General features: G+C 42.5%; 1 protein-coding gene across 1 annotated transcript; it reads left to right on the forward strand.

Annotated features, from left to right (window-relative positions):
- Positions 1–495: 495 nt before the first annotated feature.
- Positions 496–15027, forward strand: HAPLN4 (hyaluronan and proteoglycan link protein 4). The gene is made up of 5 exons (XM_063455372.1): positions 496–536; positions 10934–11036; positions 11302–11664; positions 11853–12155; positions 13707–15027. The coding sequence occupies exons 2-5, from the start codon at positions 10934–10936 to the stop codon at positions 14054–14056; spliced, it is 1119 nt and encodes a 372-aa protein (XP_063311442.1). The 5' UTR covers positions 496–536; the 3' UTR covers positions 14057–15027.
- The last annotated feature ends 7721 nt before the right edge of the window (positions 15028–22748 follow it).

The following is a 22748-nucleotide window of genomic DNA, read 5'->3' on the forward strand; positions in this document are numbered from 1 at the left end:
TCTTTCTCACACACGGCCCTCTTGCAAGAAAGCTTAATGACGCTGGATCCCTGTTTGTCACTTATAAAGTAAAAAAAAATCAATGTGATAAAAAAACTAAATGCCAAATAACTTTAGTATTTTCCATGTATGCACGCTATTGGAGAATTGCCACATAAATATGTTAGTAATTGTTATAAACGAGCCCGTTCATGAAAACAAACTCACTATATAAATATATCAAGAAACTTTTGTAATTATAAAGTGTTCCACAAGGACACATGCATAGAGATTCTGCTTGCTTTCTGTATCTGTGCTGTGTTGGGGCAATTTGATGCAGTTTTTATATTGCAGTCTAGCAATGCAGAATGTCAGTAGTAAAACAGTACTGCAGTACTGAGACCTAGACCTACCCCCCTCCATCCCAGCACAAGCTCTGCAGGAGAAGGAGGGGGGTCTCTGTATTTTGGTGCATTCTATATACTGCATCTAGAGAAGAGTTTAGGTCTACAGGACAGTCCTGGAAACCTGAGCTGAATGCTGACAGGAGAGAGAAGGTAATTATGCTGGTTTAACTTCCCCTTTTAATTCACATAAATACTTTTCTCGTATTCTCTTTTTACAGCCTGTCTTTCCAGTTCCAGTTTCTCTGATTGCCCCACTTTGTATCCATTCTTTTGCAATACCCGCAGGGATCTGCTCACTAAACCAGGGATGCATCCCCATATGTTTTAAACTACAGCTTCCATGGTGCTTTGCCATTCTAAAGGCATGCAAAGTGTCATGGGAGTTGTAGTTCTACAGCACCTGGGAAGCTACCTTTTCGACACCTCTGCACTAAACTGTCTGAGTTGGAGCTATTTTGCAACTGTTATTTTAGGCTAAATATTGCAAGCGGGTTGTAAACTCACTAGAACGCACTGTTTAATTAATACTCCCTTAATTATTTAAAGCTGCTCTGTAGTCTGATCTGTCACCCACTCCCATTGTTTAATACTATTAAGTCTTCTGATACATTTTTATGGTTATTAATTCTTATTGTTTTGATATCTTATTCATTGTTTATCCCTCATGCACATTGTTGTTGTGTTACAATTGTCTCCCACAGTGATTGTTTAATGCTCACAAATAGTCTTTCATTTTTCAGTGCTCATTCATTCCTATCTCCCTTATTTTCCAAAGCTTTTCTACAGCCTCTTATTAACTGGCATTGTTTAATTCTGTCTATCTATTTCTCATTTTCACTCAGTGCTCCTCATTAATCTCTTAAACAAAATGTCATTGTTCAATATTTTATTCAGTATCACCTTTCCTCTCATCGCTTACTGCTCCCTCACTCATGTGTTAAAGGGATACTATAAGTACCAAAACCACTGTATGATAATATAGTAGTTGTAGTGTCTAGCTGCGTCCTCTTTACTTGGACAATGTAAAACTGAGAAAAGGCAATGTTTACATTTGAATGAAAGTTCATCACTAGTAGCTGTCAGACAAACTTCCGATTTTTGAAGGTCATCGCAATGAAAGAGCATTTTGCCACTGAACTCTGCTTACGCTTGTTTTAGAGAAGCAATGGATTAATTGCTTCTCTGTGAGATGCATTGGATTGGCCAAGCGCAGCATTTGTCATGCATGCACCATAGATCTGCAATGCATCTCTATGAGAAGTATTGAACTGGACCAGAAACACTCAAGCTTGATAATCTCTCCATGGACAGAAAATGCAGAAAATAGATTGTCTTTGTGTTGGATTACAGGTAATCTTATTACTTTTTTAAACTCAGTAACATTAAAGATAAATAGTTTTCTGTTTTTTTTAATAGTGCATTCATTTTTATTTATTTTATATGAGGTTTTAACATGTTCGACACTTATGTAAATCAATTGTAAATGCAATTGAATTTCATCATAAATGTATAAAAAGTCCGGACACAGTATGTAAGTTAGGGTGCTAAACAATTTAGGACATCTGTTTATAAGATGTAAAGTGTAATACCTTGATGTAGTACAACCATAATTTATATATTTTAGAAATAGTGTGATAGTGGGTTATCTTAAGAGCAACTGTAGGGCAAGGTTTGGAAAACCGAGCAGGCCAGTCACCCTGAAAACCAATGGAATGTTCCTGCTGAATGTTCTACTTTTAGATCTTTGACCTAAAACTGTTCTTCATTATATAACTGTGTATAAAAATAGCACAGGCTTACACATAATTATGTATTATGTGCCTAGTGATAAATATAAATAAATATGTATGTGGGAGGATGGTTTAGCAATTTGAACCTTGATTGTGCGGAATAATATTCAGAGTGTGTGTCCTTGTCTGGAGTTAAAGGATCACTATAGGGTCAGGAACACAAACATGTATTCCTGACCCTATAGTGTTAAAACCACCATCTAGCCCCCCTGGGCCCCTCATGCCTCCATAAATATAGTAAAAATCTAACTGTATTCAAGCTGTAACTCTGCATGCTGTTTGCCTAAAAAAAAAACAAGCTGTTTGCTGACATCATTAGAAGTGGTAGCCTGATCCAATCACAATGCTTCCACATAGGATTGGCTGAGACTGACAAAGAGGCAGAACAGGGGCAGAGCCAGCATGATTCAAACACAGTCCTGGCCAATCAGCATCTCCTCATAGAGATGAAATGAATCAATGAATCTCTATGAGGAAAGTCCAGTGTCTGCATGCAGAGGGAGGAGATACTGAATGTTTGGATGCATTTTAGGCAGCCATGACCCAGGAAGGATCTCTAACAGCCATCGGAGGAGTGGCCATTGAAGTTATCACTAGGCTGTAATGTAAACACTGCATTTTCTCTGAAAAGACAGTGTTTACAGCAAAAAGCCTGAAGGTAATGATTCTACACACCAGAACAAATTCTATAAGCTGTAGTTGTTCTGGTGACTATAGTGTCCCTTTAAAGGAATACTTCTAGCACAATACCACTACAGCATGCTGTAGTGGTTATGGTGACACAAGTCCTTTTCCAACTACCAGAATATGTAGTCAAACTGTTTAAAGGACCACTATAGGCACCCAGACCACTTCAGCTTAATGAAGTGGTCTGGGTGCCAGGTCCAGCTAGGGTTAACCCATTTTTTTTTATAAACATAGCAGTTTCAGAGAAACTGCTATGTTTATAAATTGGTTAAGCCTTCCCCCTAATCCTCTAGAGGCTGTCTCATTGACAGCCGCTAGAGGCGCTTGCGTGATACTCACTGTGAAAATCACAGTGAGAGCACGCAAGCGTCCATAGGAAAGCATTGTAAATGCTTTCCTATGCGACCGGCTGAATGCTCGCGCAGCTCTTGCTGCGCGTGCGCATTCATCCGACGGGCGGAACGGAGGAGGATCGGAGGCAGAGAGCTCCGCGCCCAGCGCTGGAAAAAGGTAAGTTTTACCCCTTTTTCCCTTTCCAGAGCCGGGCGGGAGGGGGTCCCTGAGGGTGGGGGCACCCTCAGGGCACTCTAGTGCCAGGAAAACTAGTATGTTTTCCTGGCACTAGAGTGGTCCTTTAAGAACAATTTGACAACTTAATTCCACTGAGTTTGCTCACTGGCAGGGATTCCAGCATGTGGGGGCTGCAAGTGGCAGCTGCAATGCATAGAAGGCATGATTCATTGTTTTGCTGGAGAAATGTTGTTTATACAGTTGACATGTGTAGTGTATAGATGAAATGATTGCCTACTAGAGGTGGTATTATTTATTTTTATGGCTTATTATAGCACTGGAAGTGTTTGTTTGGCTACCCTGATTCAGGATGTGGGCAATGGCTAATTGCAGAACTGAAAGGGTTAATTTGTCAGTGTTTAGAAGAATTAGACATCTGTAGCCATAGTAGTAAAAGGGTTATATATAAGGTCCGTTCCTGTTAAAGGGACACTGTAGGCTCCCAGACCACTTCAGCTAATTGAAGTGGTCTGGGTGCAAGCTCCCATCACTACCTTTCACAGACGTAGTTCTTGATTTAATCTTTTTGGTTAAGCTTTTTCAAATGATTTCATATTTTTGGATAAACTTCTACAATAATTTTTTCAAAATATCAAAAAAGTATACATAAAAATATATCAATATATTAAAAACATTTAGATATTACAAATGTAAAATATTTTTCAAAATATGAAATCCGATTGAAAGCTTTATCCAACAATATTAAATCGAGGCCGTACTGGCTGTGCTCATTTGACCTCTGGCCTTTTGATATGCTAATCAACAACTAGCAATCAGGAGACAATTTTCTGCTAAGGGTCATAATAAAAACAAACAAACATAATAACCCAGAGGTTGATAATCGAGCCTGCTGTTATACATATTCCGAACAATTAAAGTATGCTCTACAAAAGAAGTCCAAACATCACTAGTGTACCTTATGCTATATACTTAAGCTGTTTGGGGGAACTGGGGAAGTCCTCTGTATTAATTAACAGATGGCTTGTGTAAGATGTCTCTGGAACAGATAATTGTGACCATTCCACATATGTAAAAATTATTCCTGTGTCAGACATACAGATTGTCAAAAAGGTGAGACGGGTGGTGTAATCAACCTTAAGTTCCTACAGTCCACCCTTCACCTCACTCAGGGGTGGCTTATAAACTTAAGATAGAGTAGAGGATGGGTCGTCAACCTGGTCCTTACTGCCCACTAGTGGGCGTTTCAGGATTCCAGGTGGGCGGTAGGGATTTTCAATTTTTTTTACAGATTGGGTGATTGATTGACTGGGCAGGCGGGCGGGCGCGAGCCGACGGTACCCCTGTGACTGGGTACCGCCATCACCACTTGCGGCCCCGGCGGGTGGCCCATGCTGTCAGGGCCACCCGATGGATGTGGATTGTGAGGGGGCCCGGTCGCGCTGTTAAAGCACCCAGCGCTGACCGGGCCCCCTGTGATGACATCATCTCTGCTGGGAGGAAGTGATTCCCCGGTCACTCCTCCCAGCATACTGAGAGCCGCGCGGGAGGAAGGAGGAGGAGGGAGTCAGAGTGGGAACTCTGACTCCCATCCACCTGAGCCACCACTGGACCCCAGAGAAAGTCACCCTCCTGCACTTTAAAGGTAGGAAACAGGAGGGTGACTTAAATATGATGTGTGTTTGTTTGTGTATGTGTCTTTGTATGTATGTCTTGTGTGTGTCTGTATGTATGTCTTGTGTGTGTCTGTATGTGTGTCTTATGTATGTCTTATGTATGTGTCTTGTGTGTGTGTGTATGTCTGCATATATGTGTGTCTTGTCTTTGTATGTATGTCTTGTGTGTGTCTGTATGTGTGTCTTTTGTATGTGTCTTGTGTGTGTTGTCTGTATACATGTGTGTCTTGTGTTTGTATGTATGTCTTGTGTGTGTCTGTATGTGTGTCTTATGTATGTGTCTTGTGTGTGTGTATGTCTGTATATATGTGTGTCTTGTCTTTGTATTATGTCTTGTGTGTGTCTGTATGTGTGTCTTATGTATGTGTCTTGTGTGTATGTCTGTATATATGTGTGTCTTGTCTTTGTATGTATGTCTTGTGTGTCTGTATGTGTGTCTTGTGTGTGTGTGTGTATGTCTGTATATATGTGTGTCTTGTCTTTGTATGTATGTCTTGTTTGTGTCTGTATGTGTGTCTTATGTATGTGTATGTCTGTATATATGTGTGTCTTGTCTTTGTATGTATGTTGTGTGTGTGTGTCTTTGTATGCATGTCTTGTGTGTGTCTTTGTATGTATGTCTTGTGTGTGTGTGTGTCTTTGTATGTATGTCTTGTGTGTGTGTCTTTGTATGTATGTCTTGTGTGTGTCTTTGTATGTATGTCTTGTGTGTGTCTGTATGTATGTCTTTGTATGTGTCGTGTGTCTGTCTGTATATATGTGTGTATGTATGTGTGTCTGTTTCTTGTGTCTGTCTGTATGTGTGTATGTGTCTTTGTATGTATGTCTTGTGTGTGTGTGTGCCTCTCTGTCTGTATGTATGTGTGTCTTGTGTGTCTTGTGTGTCTGTATGTATGTATGTATGTATGTGTGCCAGTCTGTTATAGTGGGATACCTAGCTTAGCCTTCCTACTGGGCATTGCTATAAGGAAGGTTAAAAAAAAGGGGAAAAAAAGGTGGGGAGGGGAATTGAGGAGGGAGAAGAGGGGAGCTGACACACAGATGAGAAATCATATTATGCGCAAACAGAGAAGTCGTCTGAATATCACCGAAAGAGGAGACCCTTGTTTGTTCCTTAAGAAAATCGAACCAGATATCAAATATTTAGCCTTGCAGCATCAACCTCAAGGATCTCATTAATCACTAGTAAAGGTAATTTCAATTTACTTTATTGTTGTCTCATTAAACTTTATAAAGTTAAAAACATTATAAACATGCATTAATTGGAAATAAAAAGAATAAATGTACGTACATTTATTTTTTTTAAAACACCCTCCTTTCGAAAAAAATATTCCGCACTTGCGCCAAAACTGGTGGGCGGTAAGGACATTTTTTCAACCAAAAAGATGCATTAGTGGGCGGTAGTTAGAAAAAGGTTGACTACCACTGGAGTAGAGGGTATAAAGTCCATGGAATGCAAATGAGCCATTTTTGTGACTATTTTAGTTCAGAATAAATATTCCTTTTTTAGTTCTGCCATTGTCTGATAAATATTCATGTTATTTAAAGAGACCTGTTTACTAGATATTTTGCTTAATTATGTTTTATGTTTTTTTTTTTTTTTATCTGATCTACTGGGTAATTCAATGTCCCCATTTACAAATTGGCTAGGTGGTGGCAGCTTTTGATACAAGTGTTAGGAGTTAAGAGGGATTCTTATCATTATTTTCAATGTTCATTTTCAGTACAGACAAATAGTGATTTTTTTTAACCCTTTCACCGTCATAAACAAGTCACGAGCACGCTTGGAGTAGTCTGGTCCTTGACTGAAGACACAAGGTGGGGAAAAAGGTAACTTGTCAAACTGGTCTTACACTGTGTGGCTACTTATTATGTGATGGTACCAAGGAACTACTGATACCATACCACTACAGCAGACTGTAGTAGTTGTGGTGATTGGAGCTTTCCTTTAAAGTAGGGTTAATTATTTATCCAGCGCCGGGCTCCCTGGACTGGTGCTGGTGACCTCTCCTCCCCCTCCGACGTCAGCTCCCAAGTGGAGCTCAATTTCTCAATGCTTTCCTATGGATGTTCTGCATGCTAAATGCGATTTTCGCATTGAGCGTCGGGGGAAGCGCCTCCAGCGGCTGTCAGGAAGACAGCCACTAGAGGCTGGATTAACCCTGCAATGTAAACATTATTATAATAGTTTGGGTAAGATAATGCATCAATTGACTCTGTAGATATGTAAAACATGAAATGCAAGGGAAAGAAGTGGATGTAGAGAAAAATGTGTTACCAAAGTTACCAATTGGGATCTGTGGAGCACTTTGTATTCATGGATCAGATTTTGAATTGGTATCCGTGAAAAGACAGGCAATGTATTAAATCACTGCAAGTAGAATAATGGGGCAGGAAGCCTAGTCTGGCAGCAGCATTTATTATGAAATGACAGAAAAAAATGAAACAAATGGATGGCAAATGGAACGCAGTAGAAGTTAATGAGTTAATTGAAGTTAATGAGTGAATTATATTTGGAAATTATTTATTGGATAATGAAGGAAGAATGAAGGAAGAAATCAATAATAAGTATGGTATGTAGTGCAAAGAAAATTAAATAAAAGTTCAGTGTTGGAGAGATTGCATTTTAAGTATCAAGAAATGCATGTGTTTTAAGATTTCGAAGTATACATATTGTGGTTTCAAGACTGAATATAGATCTTGGAGGAAAAGTTATTTTGTTATTTTTAAACTGGTCCTAGAATCTAAATGATACTTAGTTATTCGGATGCTGTTAATTTGAAAGGTGAATGAGTCTGAGAAATGTTACTTGAAGTCTTCTGAAAAATAGGAAAAGAATATAAGACATGGAACTAGTAGTGGAAATTATCAGGATTATTCACTAAAGTGAGAATTTTTGGGAATTCAGTTGATTTCAACTTTAAAGCCAAAGTAGCCAAATTGGAAGTATAGCTTACTGGGAGAATTTTTATATTTCAGCTATTTTGCTCACTTGGAGTTGTTTAAAGGACCACTATAGGGGGCGGGGCCGGACCGCCGAGCAGAGCGGTCGCAGGACGGCTCAGCTCCTGCCAAATATGTCCTGCTAAGCCTTAAAGTTGTGCCTTTGGAAGGGAAAAATGACCACCAACTGCGACCCTCAATATCCACGGGCTACCGGAGCTGAGGTGAGGCTTGCTCCAGTGTGTTAGTCCCTCAGATGTGGGGTCCCTGTGGCACCAGGCGAGACCTTACATGGCGGTGAGTGGAGTGGACGGCCGCCACTCCGCTATCCTGCCCAACGGTGCCCGCAAACCCGAGGAAACCCGGCGGACCCGGTCCTGATCCCCCCCCCTCTGGACCGGGGGGTGATCCCGGTCCCCACCAAGCGGCTTCACAGCCACGCGAAGAAACACCGCCGCACCAACAGACAGGCTTAGGGCCTAGATCAAAGATGGCGGGGGCCATGTGCGTGGGAGCCGAGCCGCGGAGCCTGAAAGCAGACTATGCACACCATCGTGCATGACTTTAAAAGGGACTAGCGCCAGCAACTCATCCCCACACAGCAGGCACTAAGCCCGGAGACACGCCGGGCACATGGCGCTAGCCACCCATCACGACGCACCACCCCCGTGGCATGGGCTGCCGACGGGACTGCTCGCCCTTCATCTGAGCTGGGTGCCCACTGGGAGGACTCCTCCACAGCCTGCCATACCCCCAGGGAGAGGATTAAGATCCATCGGAACCCTGGGCCCACGATCCTGCTGATGGGATCAATGGCGAACAGGCACAAGCACCCATCAAGGCCTCAGGCCGAAGATAGGCGGTCCCTGGAAGCAGTGACACCACGATCCCAGACAGGAACAGCATCTAGGTGAACCGGTACAGGACTCTGACCCAGCAGGGACTCAAACAGATTCCATCACGAGCACGAAAGGCGTACCCTGCGAAGTGGACTGAGGGCTTTACAGGACACTAACAAGCGAAGGTCTCAGGTCCCCTATGGAGGCAGCGGAACGGGTACGCATCGACCCAGGCCCAAAACGCAGCCTGGAGCACACAGGGGGGCGAGCCCCGACCCACACTCAGGGTTTCTGCAGGAACATAACCGGACAAATTCATAAGATTCCAAGAGCCACACGGACACACCAAGCTGGGGCACTGGCGGACAGCGCCACATGTTCCCGAGCATGGTACCGTGCATATACCCAAGGACTGGTACTGCCTTATAACCTGTTAGGTTGTAGACAATCATCATTGTTAACTGTACTTTTCTTTTTATTTTGCTGTCTCACTACGTTGCCTGCATATACAGGGTAGCGACACAGGGGTAAAACCCAAAGTCAGTCAGACCGCACACATACTCACAGCAGATAATCATATATACCCAACACCTAGGTCACACCATACAGTCTGCACTAGAGAGTCTCACATGCTGGACACACCTGTGGGCATGGCCCCCCCCATCTAACGCATATATACTACACCTAGACGTACCCTAGCCTAGCCTCACATGAAAGCTTACTGCCTTCTCTAATACACCTGCCCCTAGAAACACACTAGTAACGTTAAGCGAAGCTCAAAAGATATCTTCAAACGTGCTGCACAATCTTGATCAAAATTAAACATGAACACAAGCATGATTATTACTACGTTAAACTGGTTAAGACGTATTAAACATGAACACAAGCATGATTATTATTACGTTAAACTTGTTATTAATCTTCTGTAATGCTTAATTAACAAAAAAAAAAAAACGAGGCTGTCATTCATAGGAGATGTTGCACTGTATCACTACGCTCCCAACTTGTATTTGAACGTACATCCCCTTTTCTTTATTATGTACCCCTCTCAACGCATGCCTCAATAAAAGAAAGATTGACAAAAAAAAAAAAAGGACCACTATAGTCTCCCAGACAACTTCAGCTCAATGAAGTTGTCTTCCTGACAGCCGCTCGAGGTGCTTCCCCCGACGCTCAATGCGAAAATCGCATTTAGTACGCAGAGCGTCCCTAGGAAAGCATTGAGAAATTGAGCTCCACTAGGGAGCTGATGTCGGAGGGGGAGGAGAGGTCACCAGCACCAGTCCGGGGAGCCCGGCGCTGGATAAAGGTAACTGGCTGAAGGGAAGCCCAGCCCGGCAGGAGGGGGGCCCTGAGGTTGGGGGGACCTAAGGACAATATAGTGCCAGCAAAACGAAATTGTTTTCCTGGCACTATAGTGGACCTTTAAAAGTAGTCTCTTTTAAGTAGGGTATTTTTTAAGAGGGAGTTCAAAACCATTAGTTCTATTGGAGAACTGCTAAATTGAATATAGGCCAGCTCTAATAAGAAGATGGTACAAGCAACACATGAAAGAAACCTTGGTTGAAAGTTAAGCAATGATGAACATAATTGTGGATTAGCTTTTCAAAATTATGGATCCAAAAATGAATTTTCAATATACTACTCAAAGGAAGTCAAGGATGTAGCAGGAAACAGATTGAAGATGTTTGCATGTAGACTGTAGATTTATGAGTAATATGTGAGGCTGGCGTGCATTTAAGAAGTTTGTTGAGATTTCAGAGAGAATTAGTACAAAAAGGAAAAATATGCAAGTAAAGTGATGAAAATGTTCAGGTCATAAAACAGGAGATGATGAGAGAAGTTTGGGAAGTCACCTGAAGCTCAGCTGAGAGTGAGAGCTATAAAAACGAATTGGTACTCCAAAATAGTTTTTATTTATTATTTTCTAAACCTCTATCACTCTCTCATTGCTTCTACCTTCTTTTATTCTGTGATGCGGTTTTACATTTATCTTTCTTTCTTTCTTTCTTTCTTTCTTTCTTTCTTTCTTTCTTTCGTACTAACACTCAATTTCCTATCCTTGTCTCTTTCCCTCTTTTTAGATGTCTCACTCCTCTCTCTCCCGTGTTTTCTCCACCCTTGTTCTCATCTCACTGCTTCCTGCAGATTGTGACAGGGGACAAAGAAAAATTGTTCATGTGCATGGTGAGAATTTGTTCTCTTTGCACCAGTCCCTCATTTATACTATCCATTGCACTGCAGTCCTCTAGTGCTGCCTGACCAGCCTGTTCTATCTATAATGTTAGGATGGAGATTGTGATTTCTGGTAGGCTAATTGTGACTAGAAGTATCCCCGTGTTCTTGATGTTCTTGCTATTTCTCACTTGTTAACCGTAATCTTACATGTTTTCATTTCTCTTCCACCCACCGTTCCCCATTCTTTTCACCTTCTCACTCTCTATTTACACAGAGGATGAGACTGGGGATGTGATTGTACAAACAGCCCCAGGTGTAGTGACCACACACCGGGGTGGCTCCATAGTTCTTCCCTGCCGGTTCCACTATGAAGATATTGGAGGAGACTCTGGTCCAATGCGCATCAAATGGTCCAAGATTAGTGAACCTGCATCCTTCAGTGATGTCTTTGTAGCCTTGGGTCAGGAAAGGAGAGGGTTTGGATCATACAAGAACCGAGCGGTTTTACAGGAAGATGGACCTGGGGATGCCTCCTTGGTTGTTCAGAATGTTACTCTTGATGACTATGGTAGATATGAGTGTGAGGTGACCAATGAGTTGGAAGATGACACAGGAACTGTCAAACTAGACTTGAAAGGTAATCAAACCTACATGATGTGAAATGTATTTTTTCAATCATTGCAATGCTTATTTTATCGCTGTGGTTCTGTGTTGTGTATTTTTATTTCTCCTTGTTTCCCACTCTTCTAATTTAGACACAGTTATGTTTTTGTGAGAGTGTTGTTATTCAATTTCATAAATGTAGTGTACTTTGCCTTTCTCCAGGTGTGATCTTTCCTTACCATCCACGATTAGGTAGGTATAGTATGAACTTTCATGATGCTGAGAAGGCTTGTAAAGATCAAGATGGAATTTTGGCCTCCTACGACCAGCTACATGAAGCCTGGCTTGGTGGTCTAGATTGGTGTAATGCAGGTTGGTTACAAGATGGTTCTGTCCAGTATCCCATCTCCAAACCTCGTGATGAGTGTGGGAAAAAGGATAACCCAACAGGAGTAAGAAACTATGGCTACCGACATAAGGATGATGAGCGCTATGATGCCTTCTGCTTTACATCCAATCTGAACGGTAGGTCTGGATATATGCAGATGAGTAGTTATCTCCTCTTCACATAACTAAACAATCAAGAAATGATGGGCTGTCACTGCTTTCTGGAATGTGAACCTGCCTCCCAGACCTCAAAGACTTCACAACTGCTGCACACCCGTGGAGTCAGCTTACTGTGGTCCTAGAATTAGGACATTTTTTTAAATATAATGTAGGGACTTAATTAGACCTTTTTATTTGTAGTGTTTAGTGTTCCTTTAATTAATGCATCAAGGACGGCCCAAAAGGTTAGATAAGGGTACTCTGACAAATGTTTGGTTAGTTCGCCTTTAACCCCTTAAGGACACATGTGTGACATGTCATGATTCCCTTTTATTCCAGAAGTTTGGTCCTTAAGGGGTTAAAGGGATGTTATTATTTACTTTTATTAAAGTAAATGGAATGGAATGAGGCTGAGAAAACAAAGAGTAAAATTCAGAGGCTTAACTGATGGATTATATGGTAAAGTGATATTAAAACTCTTTTGTGTTTACTCGTGTTGCCTGTTTCAATTTCTATGACAGCACTATGTGCATGTCACATTTTAATTGCCCTTTCTATTGTTTAAGAAACATTTTATGGCACAGACAGAGACTACACTGGTATTCAGTAGAAGATAGGTCAGAACCTTACAGTCTATGGTACAAGCAGATAGTTATCAGCAATTTATACATTTTTAAAAACAATAAAACAGTCATCCCTAAACATGGTTCAATGAAAATAAGCAACAAATACAAAAGCAAGAAAAAAAATTAAAACACAGATAAGATATGCCTTCATTTTAATTTTTACATTTCATTACTGCAAATTTAGTTGAAGGCATGAAACAAACAAAAATATAAATCTGATACCAATATCAATGTGATTAGTCATTGTCTTGGAATACCTCCCATAGAGTGGGGAAAATCCCACTTTAAAATCTCCAAAAAAGCCATCGAATAGTAGCGTTCACTCCAAAATTCCAAAAACAACAACAAAATGACACAGCAAACTATGAGAACCCAGAACCACACTAGAAAAAGAGTCACATGACATGTTTTGTACCTGAAGTGTGCTTACGCATAGACCAAATTACATGTAGACCATTTTGTGTTTATTTTTGTAAGTTTGGAAAAAATGCTTTTTGAGAATTTGCCTCATTCCTGCTCTTCTAGAGGTTCTTGTGAATAAGTTAGAATTTACTCTTCTGCTCTACATGTGTATGTATATATTCACAAAAGGCTTTACACTCTCCCCTTACGTAATAAAGTACACTTTGCCTTGGTGCAACCCAAGTTGAGAATATAGAAATAAAGAGCAGGGTGCACGCAAAGATCTTCATTCCAACAAACTGTATTTCATTCAATATGCACAAATTACATGCGTACTCGATAGACATTTCGACCCATTTGGGCCTTTGAATTTTTGCCTACTGGAACCTTTGGTTTCTCATGATTAGTAATTGACAGATTTATTTTTATGGGTATTATTAAGGAGCTAATATGCTCAGCTAGTTCATAAATCTTATATACATACTTTTTTTTTTTTTTAAAGGTAAAGTCTACTTTCTGAAGACATATCGTAAAATGAGTTTTCCAGAGGCAGCCAAAGCTTGTGAAGATAAAGGAGACACTTTAGCTAAAGTGGGGCAACTGTACGCTGCTTGGAAACTGCAACTCATGGACAGATGTGAAGCTGGGTGGGTTGGTGATGGCAGCGTACGCTACCCCATAGTAAATCCGAGGATGAAATGTGGAGGTCTTGAACCCGGAGTGAGGAATCTTGGATTTCCCAGTAAAAAATACAGACTTTTTGGAGTCTATTGTTATAGGCAGGAAGGAAATATAAATCCACAAGAGAAAATTGCAGAAGTGATCAACAAGTGGAAGTCCAACCATGTGTAGAGAGCATGATGGTATGGAGTAATACAATGAAGTTCATAAGTATCTGGACAGTGATGAATGCTTTGGCTTTGAACTCCAACACATTCGATTTGGAATGAATCAATGAGCACAAGTTTCTAACTTTAATTTGAGGATATTTATATCAACATGCCAATTTTGTGACATAATATAAAAAGGTATTAAACTTTTATAGGTTAACTTTAAGTTATGTAGCAGGGTAACAACAAGACAAATGTGAACTTTCAAATATGGAAATCGAGAGGGAATAGAAAAAAAAGAGATAAATGAGGGGGTTTGAAAAATTGGCAAAACACAAGAATCATACACTCAAAGGTATATGTAATGTAAAGGAACAAATATGAGATTGCATGCTTACCAATGCTCCTTCTGGTTGCCAAGCTGGTGGGGAGCAATCTCTGCACACATTAGAAGAACTGCCGGTAATGAAATAAATATTACTGTCTAGCTAGCAGAATCCGGACTCATCGCACCCTTATCAGCATTCAAAGGCAGGCACATGGAACTGCATCACAGAGGAGGAGCCAAAGCATAAAGCAGTTCAACTCAACCGTCCTTACAGGATTATACACTAAAGTGAGAATTTAAAGTAGATTTCAGATTTAAGGTCACAATAGCCGAACTGGAAAAATTCTCTACGTCAGCTATGGTTTCACTTAGACTACTCTGGACTTATGTGTGAAATTCACGTTAAACTCTCACTCTAGTAAATAACCATGTGAGTCCTGTAAGTAAGGACTGTTAAGTTTATTTTTCCAAGGAATGCAAGCCAGGTGATAGGATTGTTGTATGTCTTGCAATGTCAGATCTAACTTCATGTCTACAATGTTATCCTAAGTTGATTCTGCAGTATGCTTGGAGTAAATGCTTTTAATACATTTTGGACTCTCTGCAGAAAACATGTTTATGTGGACTTCACGATTCACTTTGCTGTAGGCCACATCATGAATAAAGGCCAACGAGTCAGTTGTTATTATTATTGCCATTTATATAGCGCCAACAGATTCCGTAGCGCTTTAAAATATTATGGAAGGGGGAGTGGGGGAGGGATGTAACTATAAATAGGACAGTTCCAACCATAGTCATACATGCTCAAGATCGCCTCCACCATGTTTCACTTCAGTGGTATGCACGGGATCATACGCAGTTCCTGTCATTTTTTTGTTACTCTGGAACATCTTTCTAACAGAAATGATAGATGCTTCTAACAGAACTCTTGTGTATTGTCAGTCTGGTCATGAAGCTAACTGGTTCTTCACACACTATAGTAAACCCTCTAGAGTCTGCTGCTTATGAGGATCTTTGAGTACACGATTCTTCTTAAAGCTTTTAGATCATTTCTAATTACAGTTCACAGTTTTAGACTGAATACATCAATTGTCCCAGACCACACCATTGTATGTAAGGGGGTTAGAAGTGACTGATTGTACTTTACTAGTTCAGCCATGATTTCATTTCAATTCTAATGTTATAAAGAGCCAAAACATCACTTATGTTCAAAGTTCAAATATTTATGGACTGCTTTGTAACTATCTTGCAGATAAATACAATTTTATGCATCACTTGTGGGAGTAAATACCATAGAATTAATTTGCAACAGAACAAGGATATTTATAAAAAATAATCCGTTAAGAGAAATGTATATTCATCTTTGTCATCATTCATATTGCATCTGCATTCCAATAAATATGTTGTTCTTGAAATGAGCAATGACTATGAACACGGTATTAAAAAAATGATACACTAAAATGTAATGATAACTGTGGTAAGGGGACAAAATACTGAAAAAGAGCGGGCTAATCTTCCTTCCAATGTTTGGTAGAGAATATGCCAGGTAATCCGAAGTCCCATATTCAAAGATTTCCAGTATCAAATATGAGTTTGCTATGTACATTAATTTTATCACATGACAGGAGGCTTCCTATTTTGCATTACTCTCTTTACTTAACTCCACAGCAGTAAAGAAAGTGAAACATTTAAACCAATCAAAATGCAAAACAGTGAGCATATAGTCCCAGTGAACAGGCTCCTCCCCCTCTTTCTTTACTGCTCCATCGCAGACAGGTCAGAGTTTTTGGCTCTTCCCTTTTACCTCATAATATATAAAGTTTTCTGTACATGTATAATTGTTTTTTTCTTTTGACTTTTACTTTTATTTCTATCTTTCTACCTTTTCTACTACTTATACTACTTGGTGTCCCTGTATTTTAAATTAATTTCCCTTACTGGGACTCTCTAGTTTATTCTCATAACCCAGTGATTTTATTCCGTTGTTTTCCCGCTCTTTCCGCTCGGTTTCCGCCCTCGGGCGGCTCCCCGAGTTTAGGCAGGTCCCCCTGTCTTTGCCCCCGCTTTGCCGCCATTACCGGCTCCCTCTCACCTTTTTCCCGCGGCTTGGCGCCAGCCGCGGCTACACTCGCGGCGGCCATCTTTAATCCCGCATCTCGCAAGATTACGGACGCCATCTTAGAAGTGCCGCGAGTGCAGACAGTACCGCAAGGGACGCACACGGACGGACTTCTAACCGCAAAATACTCCACAGAGGTCAGTTTTTAGCAAAAGCTGTGTAAAGCACATAAGGTATTAACCTGTGCTTACTTGGGGTGCTGCCCTTAACCGTGCTGCTATAGAGGTCGCTTTGTGGCCACCTCTGCATTCTTGGGTGAGGCCCAGAACACAAATCCCAACTAGTGGTATTGTATTCTGCCCTGCTGGGGCTACATATACTATTATATTACCACCATTGACACTGTATACCCTGCTGGGGTATCATATATATATATTTACAACCCTGCTGGGGTTAATTTTGTTTTTTCTCCTCAAACCAATTTCATACCTTGTATAAACCCTGCTGGGGTAATTTGTACTCTGTACAACACAACACGTTATTGCACCCTGCTGGGGTCTGCATAACAATATAAAACAGTTTAAGTCTGTCTAATACAGCTTACTGACCTCTATAATACGCCCTGTGCCAACACATATTCAGACATTATGGAGACCTCTCAGAATTCAGAGCTCCAAACCATGGTAAATGAGGCCGTATCCGCCTCCATGGAGAAAGTTCTCTCCAAAATGATGGCCTCTGGTAATGACAAGAGGAAACCATCAAACACCCACACAGCCCGCCATGACTCAAATTCTGACAAACCAGAATCACGCAAGAGCCCAGAAACCTTCACGGGCAAACGCCATTGGAAAGGCGAAAAGGGTCACCAGAACCCTAACAAAGGCAAAAACCCGGCTAAACGCACTAAGCCCGCTATAGCCACCACCCCGAACCCACAACACGAGTATTCTTCGGAAGAAGAAGAATCTCACGCTAAATCCATGGCCATCTTAGACGAATGGCAAGCGGACGAGTCAGACTCCAACAAAGACGTTTGGGACTCAGATTCAGGATCCCAATCCTTCTTTCCACAACACATGTTCACGGGAGAACCCCAAGAACCAGACAATGCGGAGACCCCGCAAGAAGACGAGGAGACCATACTCGACCCGTTGGGGCAAAAACTCTTTGACCCACGAAAAATAAGACACCCACGCTCAAGCGACTGGACACCACCCGACCACTTAGCGAGGTTCATGCACCTCTGGTTACGGAAGTCCATGGACAAGACAGTCCGCAACCGCTTAAGGTCGGAATGCCCACGACCATTTTTACCTGACCACGTTGCGGACACTCCAGAATTCGACCAGGTGATGACCACCTTTATGTCGCGAGGTGGCCGCGACCCACGCAAAGGTGTAGAGAAAGGGTTCAGAGGGGTACAAGATAAACTTCTAGATTCTGTGGGACCATTATCCAGAATTATGTATTTAGCTGACGACGCCCTAGCCAAAGCCGATCAATTTGACGCTACTATGGTGCGAGAGTGGGCGCATGATGTGTGGGAATGGGCACAAAGGTGCTTCTGTTTTGTGGGTAATGCCAATGTCGCCTTATCATCTGAGCGACGTAAAGCAGCACTTCTCCGCATTGACGGGAAATTGGTGGAGTTGGGCACCAAGGAACTAGGTCCTATGGCACAGGGCAAGCTCTTTGGAGAAGCTTTCCTAAAAGAGCTAAGCAGACACGTAAACGTCTACGCATCCTTAAACAAGGCTCAGACTTCAATGCATAGAGTCTTCAGACAAAACCCTACCAGGGGTGTTTTTGGACGGGCTGGCCACCAAAGGGGCCGTGCTGCCAGCCGCTTCTGGCCTTCAGGCCCCCGCTCTACGAGACCCCAACCTTTTTACCCAGAGGTGGGATATCGCCCATACTCCTACACTCGAGGCGCAGACAGGGGTCGAGGACCACGCACCCGAGGCAGAGCTCGCTTTTCCTCAGGTAAGCAACCATTTCACTTATTCTTCTCTTCCCATGCATACAGCAGGTCGCATATCCCTTTTCTTTCAGGAATGGACCTCCATCTCTACGGACGCATGGGTCCTTCAGACAGTACAAGGCTACGTCATAGACTTCGTAGACAAACCACGACAGACGGAACTACCACGTCCCATCCACGGTTCAAGGATAGACACCTCTCTCATCGACGACGAACTTCAAACCCTATACTCGAAAGGCGCGATCGAACCCGCCTCCGACCCTCAAGGTTTCTTCAGCAACATCTTCTTGGTAAAGAAGAAAACGGGAGATCTTCGGCCCGTCATAAACCTACGACAACTCAACGAATAAGTTTCTTACAACCACTTCAAGATGGAAGGCATACATCTTCTACGAGACCTGCTACAAGACAAGGATTGGTTCACGAGATTAGACCTCAAGGACGCTTACCTATCAGTTCCCGTCCACCAATCCTGCAGACAATACCTTTGTTTCCATTGGTAAGGCCTTCCCTGGCAATTCACGTGCCTCCCCTTCGGCCTCAGTTCGGCCCCATGGTGTTTCACCAAACTGATGAAGCCCGTGGTCGCACATCTTCGAGCGCAAGGAATTCGCTGCATCATATACCTGGACGACCTTCTACTGTTCTGCTCAGACAGACTCAGACTGATACGTCACACACGGTATACCACGGATCTCCTGTCATCTCTGGGCTTCATAGTGAACTTTCAGAAATCGGCTATCTCCCCGTCACAAACGGTACAATTTCTGGGATTCGAGATAGATTCCATCTCCAGCACCCTACGGCTGCCAACAGCAAAATTCTCAGCCATCCGCAAGGAATTACGCAGAGCCATCCGCTGCCACACCATTCCACTCCGCGCCCTCGCACGCATAGTGGGACTTCTCTCTGCTTCCATTCAAGCTATATTCCCGGGTCCACTTCACTACCGGGCGATGCAACGTCTCAAAGCTTCCTTCCTCAGGGAAAACCCCTCTTATGACCAGCTGGTCCCGATGACAGAGGAAGTCAGAGACGAACTCAGATGGTGGCTGGACAGCATGGAGGCATGGAACCATCTTCGGAAAGGCTCCCGACATGATATTGGAATCTGACGCCAGCCTCTGGGGATGGGGCGCGACGAGCGGAAATATATCGACAGGAGGCGCCTGGACATCCCAGGACCTCAAATTACATATAAACTGCCTAGAACTTCTAGCCGGGTCCTTTGCTATCCGAAGCCTAGCGAAGGACAAGTCGGACTGCTGCATCCTCCTCCGGATGGACAACATCTCCGCAGTCCGCTACATCAACCGCCTAGGCGGAGCCCGCTCCCGGCTCCTGTCAGAAATAACGAAAGACATCTTCAACTTCTGCCTACCCGGCAACATCTACCTCACGGCGGAATACCTCCCAGGAGAGACAAACCTCACAGCGGATTGGTTCTCACGCCACTGGCGGGACACCAGCGACTGGAAACTGGATCCACAAATCTTCAACCACATCGCGGATCGCCTAGGACCACTCCACCTAGATCTATTTGCGTCCCGCAACAACAGACAAATTAAATCATACTTCAGCTGGCTCCCGGACCCGGAGTGCGCAGCAGTGGACGCATTTCTACAACCATGGCCGATCACGGGAGCCTACGCCTTCCCTCCTTTCGCCATGATAGCGAGGACCATACACTACCTGAAGAACCAGCAAACCTCGCTAGTACTCATCACTCCACTATGGAGGGGACAACCATGGTTCCCAGATCTCCTAGCTCTATCTTGCAACGATCCTCTCCTACTACCTCATCATCAGTACATTCTCACAGATCCCAAAGGCAATCCGCATCCTCTCATCCTAGACAATCGTCTCCATCTGGTGGCTTGGACGCTTTCAGAGGCTCCTGGCAAGTCGGCGAACTATCGCAGGCTGCTAAGGAACTACTATGGGACTCATGGGCCTCTGGAACCAGAAGATGCTACCTATCCGCCTGGAATTCCTGGTCCACTTGGTGTCTGGAACGAAACTTCGATCCATTTACGGCCACTATTCCAACCATTTTGAACTTCCTATCTCACCTATTCTCATTGGGCCGATCCTACAGATCACTAAACGTAATCCGTTCAGCTATTTCAGTGGCCCATGTCCCCATTCAAGGGATCCCGGTTGGAAAGGACCCACTCGTATGTCGACTCCTGAGAGGCATTCGATTACAACGCCCCCCAGGGCCAAAATATTCTCAATTCTGGGACGTCGACGTAATCCTCCGATTCATGAGGGATTGGCCAACTAACGACAGACTCTCCCTCCGTCAGCTATCAGCAAAACTCACAGTCTTGCTTTGCCTGGTCTCCTTCCGCAGGGTCTCAGACATTCGAGCTCTGGACATAGACGCTTTCTCAATCTCCCCTGAAGGAGTTACATTCCGGATATCTCGTCGCACTAAGACGGACTCCACATCTGTGTTTTATCCTTTCTTCCCCACAGATCCACAACTCTGTGTCGTCTCCACTCTACAACAATACGTGGAAACTACCCTGCCACTCCGATCCTCACCATCAGGTCAACTCCTAGTGTCATATGTTAGACCACATGTCCCCATCACTACCACCACTCTAGCAAGATGGGTTCGCTGGCTACTATCGCTAGCCGGCGTTGATACTACGTTTGGAGCCCACTCGGTGCGCGGAGCAGCAGCATCCTCAGCCTTTATGGCGGGCGCTTCCCTAACGCATATCCTACGCTCCCCAGACTGGTCTAGAGAATCTACATTCCGCACCTTCTATTTCCGACCGAACTCCGGTGCGGCTATGTCTCTTATTCTACAGCGTTAAAAATGCAAAATAGGAAGCCTCCTGTCATGTGATAAAATTGAAGATTATGCTAGCGCTAGTGTACTTATAATCTTAATTTTAATAATGACAGGAGGCGAGTATTTTCCCACCCTTCCCACCCGGAGGAGGGGAACTACTCTATTCATAGTTTTGTCTACATCTTTCATTTCCTGTTGTCTAACTGTTTTCTTAAATTTAATACGTTAGGCTTAATATATCCATTGTTATCATCAGCCTATTTAACTACTAGTAGATTACACACTGAATTCGCTAATTATTAATGCAATATTATCCGATGGATGACTGTCATAACTACAAACAGTTTCAAGACCGGTGCCTAACCTTCTCATATTCTCTTTTCAGTTTAATTTCGCAAAGATTGGGAACATCTACCACATATCCATAGGATTACGGCTCATATTATAAAGACCAAAGACCCTATTGGACGCTTCACCTGTTGGTACCTGTTTTTCTACTCAAGCCAAGAAGTTCATCACTCCCGTTAAAGACTACTACTGATGTTCGTTACAGACTTTATCATCAACCTTCTTCCCTGTTCCGATGTCGCTCCGAAAGAGGGGGAGGAGCCTGTTCACTGGGACTATATGCTCACTGTTTTGCATTTTGATTGGTTTAAATGTTTCACTTTCTTTACTGCTGTGGAGTTAAGTAAAGAGAGTAATGCAAAATACTCGCCTCCTGTCATTATTAAAATTAAGATTATAAGTACACTAGCGCTAGCATAATCTTCAATTTTTGCCTGGTAGTCATAAAGGAAGGGATTTCCCCCGCTTCTAACAAATATTCCCAACTTGCTTTTAATGTTACTGCAGCTAGAATTAATTAGATAAAGACAAACAAGGACACAACATGAATGAAAAGAGTCTAGGCCATTATGAAACTTGGAGTGTTTCCTTAAAAATAAAATTTAGCAACATCTGTTATCCTAATGATATTTGTTACCTAAAAAACATGTCATCTTTGATAGAAATCAAAACAAAAGTGTGACTCAGGTACATTCTCAGTCCCAAGCAGGACCAATGAAGAGGCATTTAGCTGCTCCCAAAATGTGTCTTAACCTGTGTAGCCTTATGATACTATCTTTTGCCCCTTTTGGCATCTGTTGCCCCATTTTTTGGTATTCTATATCCCTTGTTCTCATTCCCAATCAGAAAGCAGCTATGATTTAAAAAAATGTCAATTCATTTGTATTATCTGTACTGTTGCTCTGCTTTCAAAGACAGCCAGGGCTCATTAACGCAGTCGAATGAAGAAAAGGAAGCCCTTTAACGTTTGCACTGCACACACGAACGTATCTCAGTGAGTAACTATATAAAATAAACATTTATGCTAAGACATTATGGACCAATTAACCTGGGTTCATACAGTTTCCATGGCAACTATTATCATAAAAAAAATTCTTCACCTCCCCCACTTTCCCATGTCTGCTACACGTGTGGTCAATTTTTATCATAAATGAAAATGAATTAGCTTATAACCTGCTGGGGTGATCTT

Source organism: Pelobates fuscus, chromosome 5 (genome assembly GCF_036172605.1).
Source record: "Pelobates fuscus isolate aPelFus1 chromosome 5, aPelFus1.pri, whole genome shotgun sequence".
Classification (NCBI taxonomy): Eukaryota; Metazoa; Chordata; class Amphibia; order Anura; family Pelobatidae; genus Pelobates; species Pelobates fuscus.

Bases quoted from the DNA above. Each gene is read 5' to 3' on its own strand.
- HAPLN4 (XM_063455372.1), top strand. From the start codon at position 10,934: ATGTCTCACTCCTCTCTCTCCCGTGTTTTCTCCACCCTTGTTCTCATC. The intron at 11,665-11,852 runs GTAATCAAACCT...GCCTTTCTCCAG, and splicing joins TGTCAAACTAGACTTGAAAG to GTGTGATCTTTCCTTACCAT. The intron at 12,156-13,706 runs GTAGGTCTGGAT...TTTTTTTTAAAG, and splicing joins CTTTACATCCAATCTGAACG to GTAAAGTCTACTTTCTGAAG.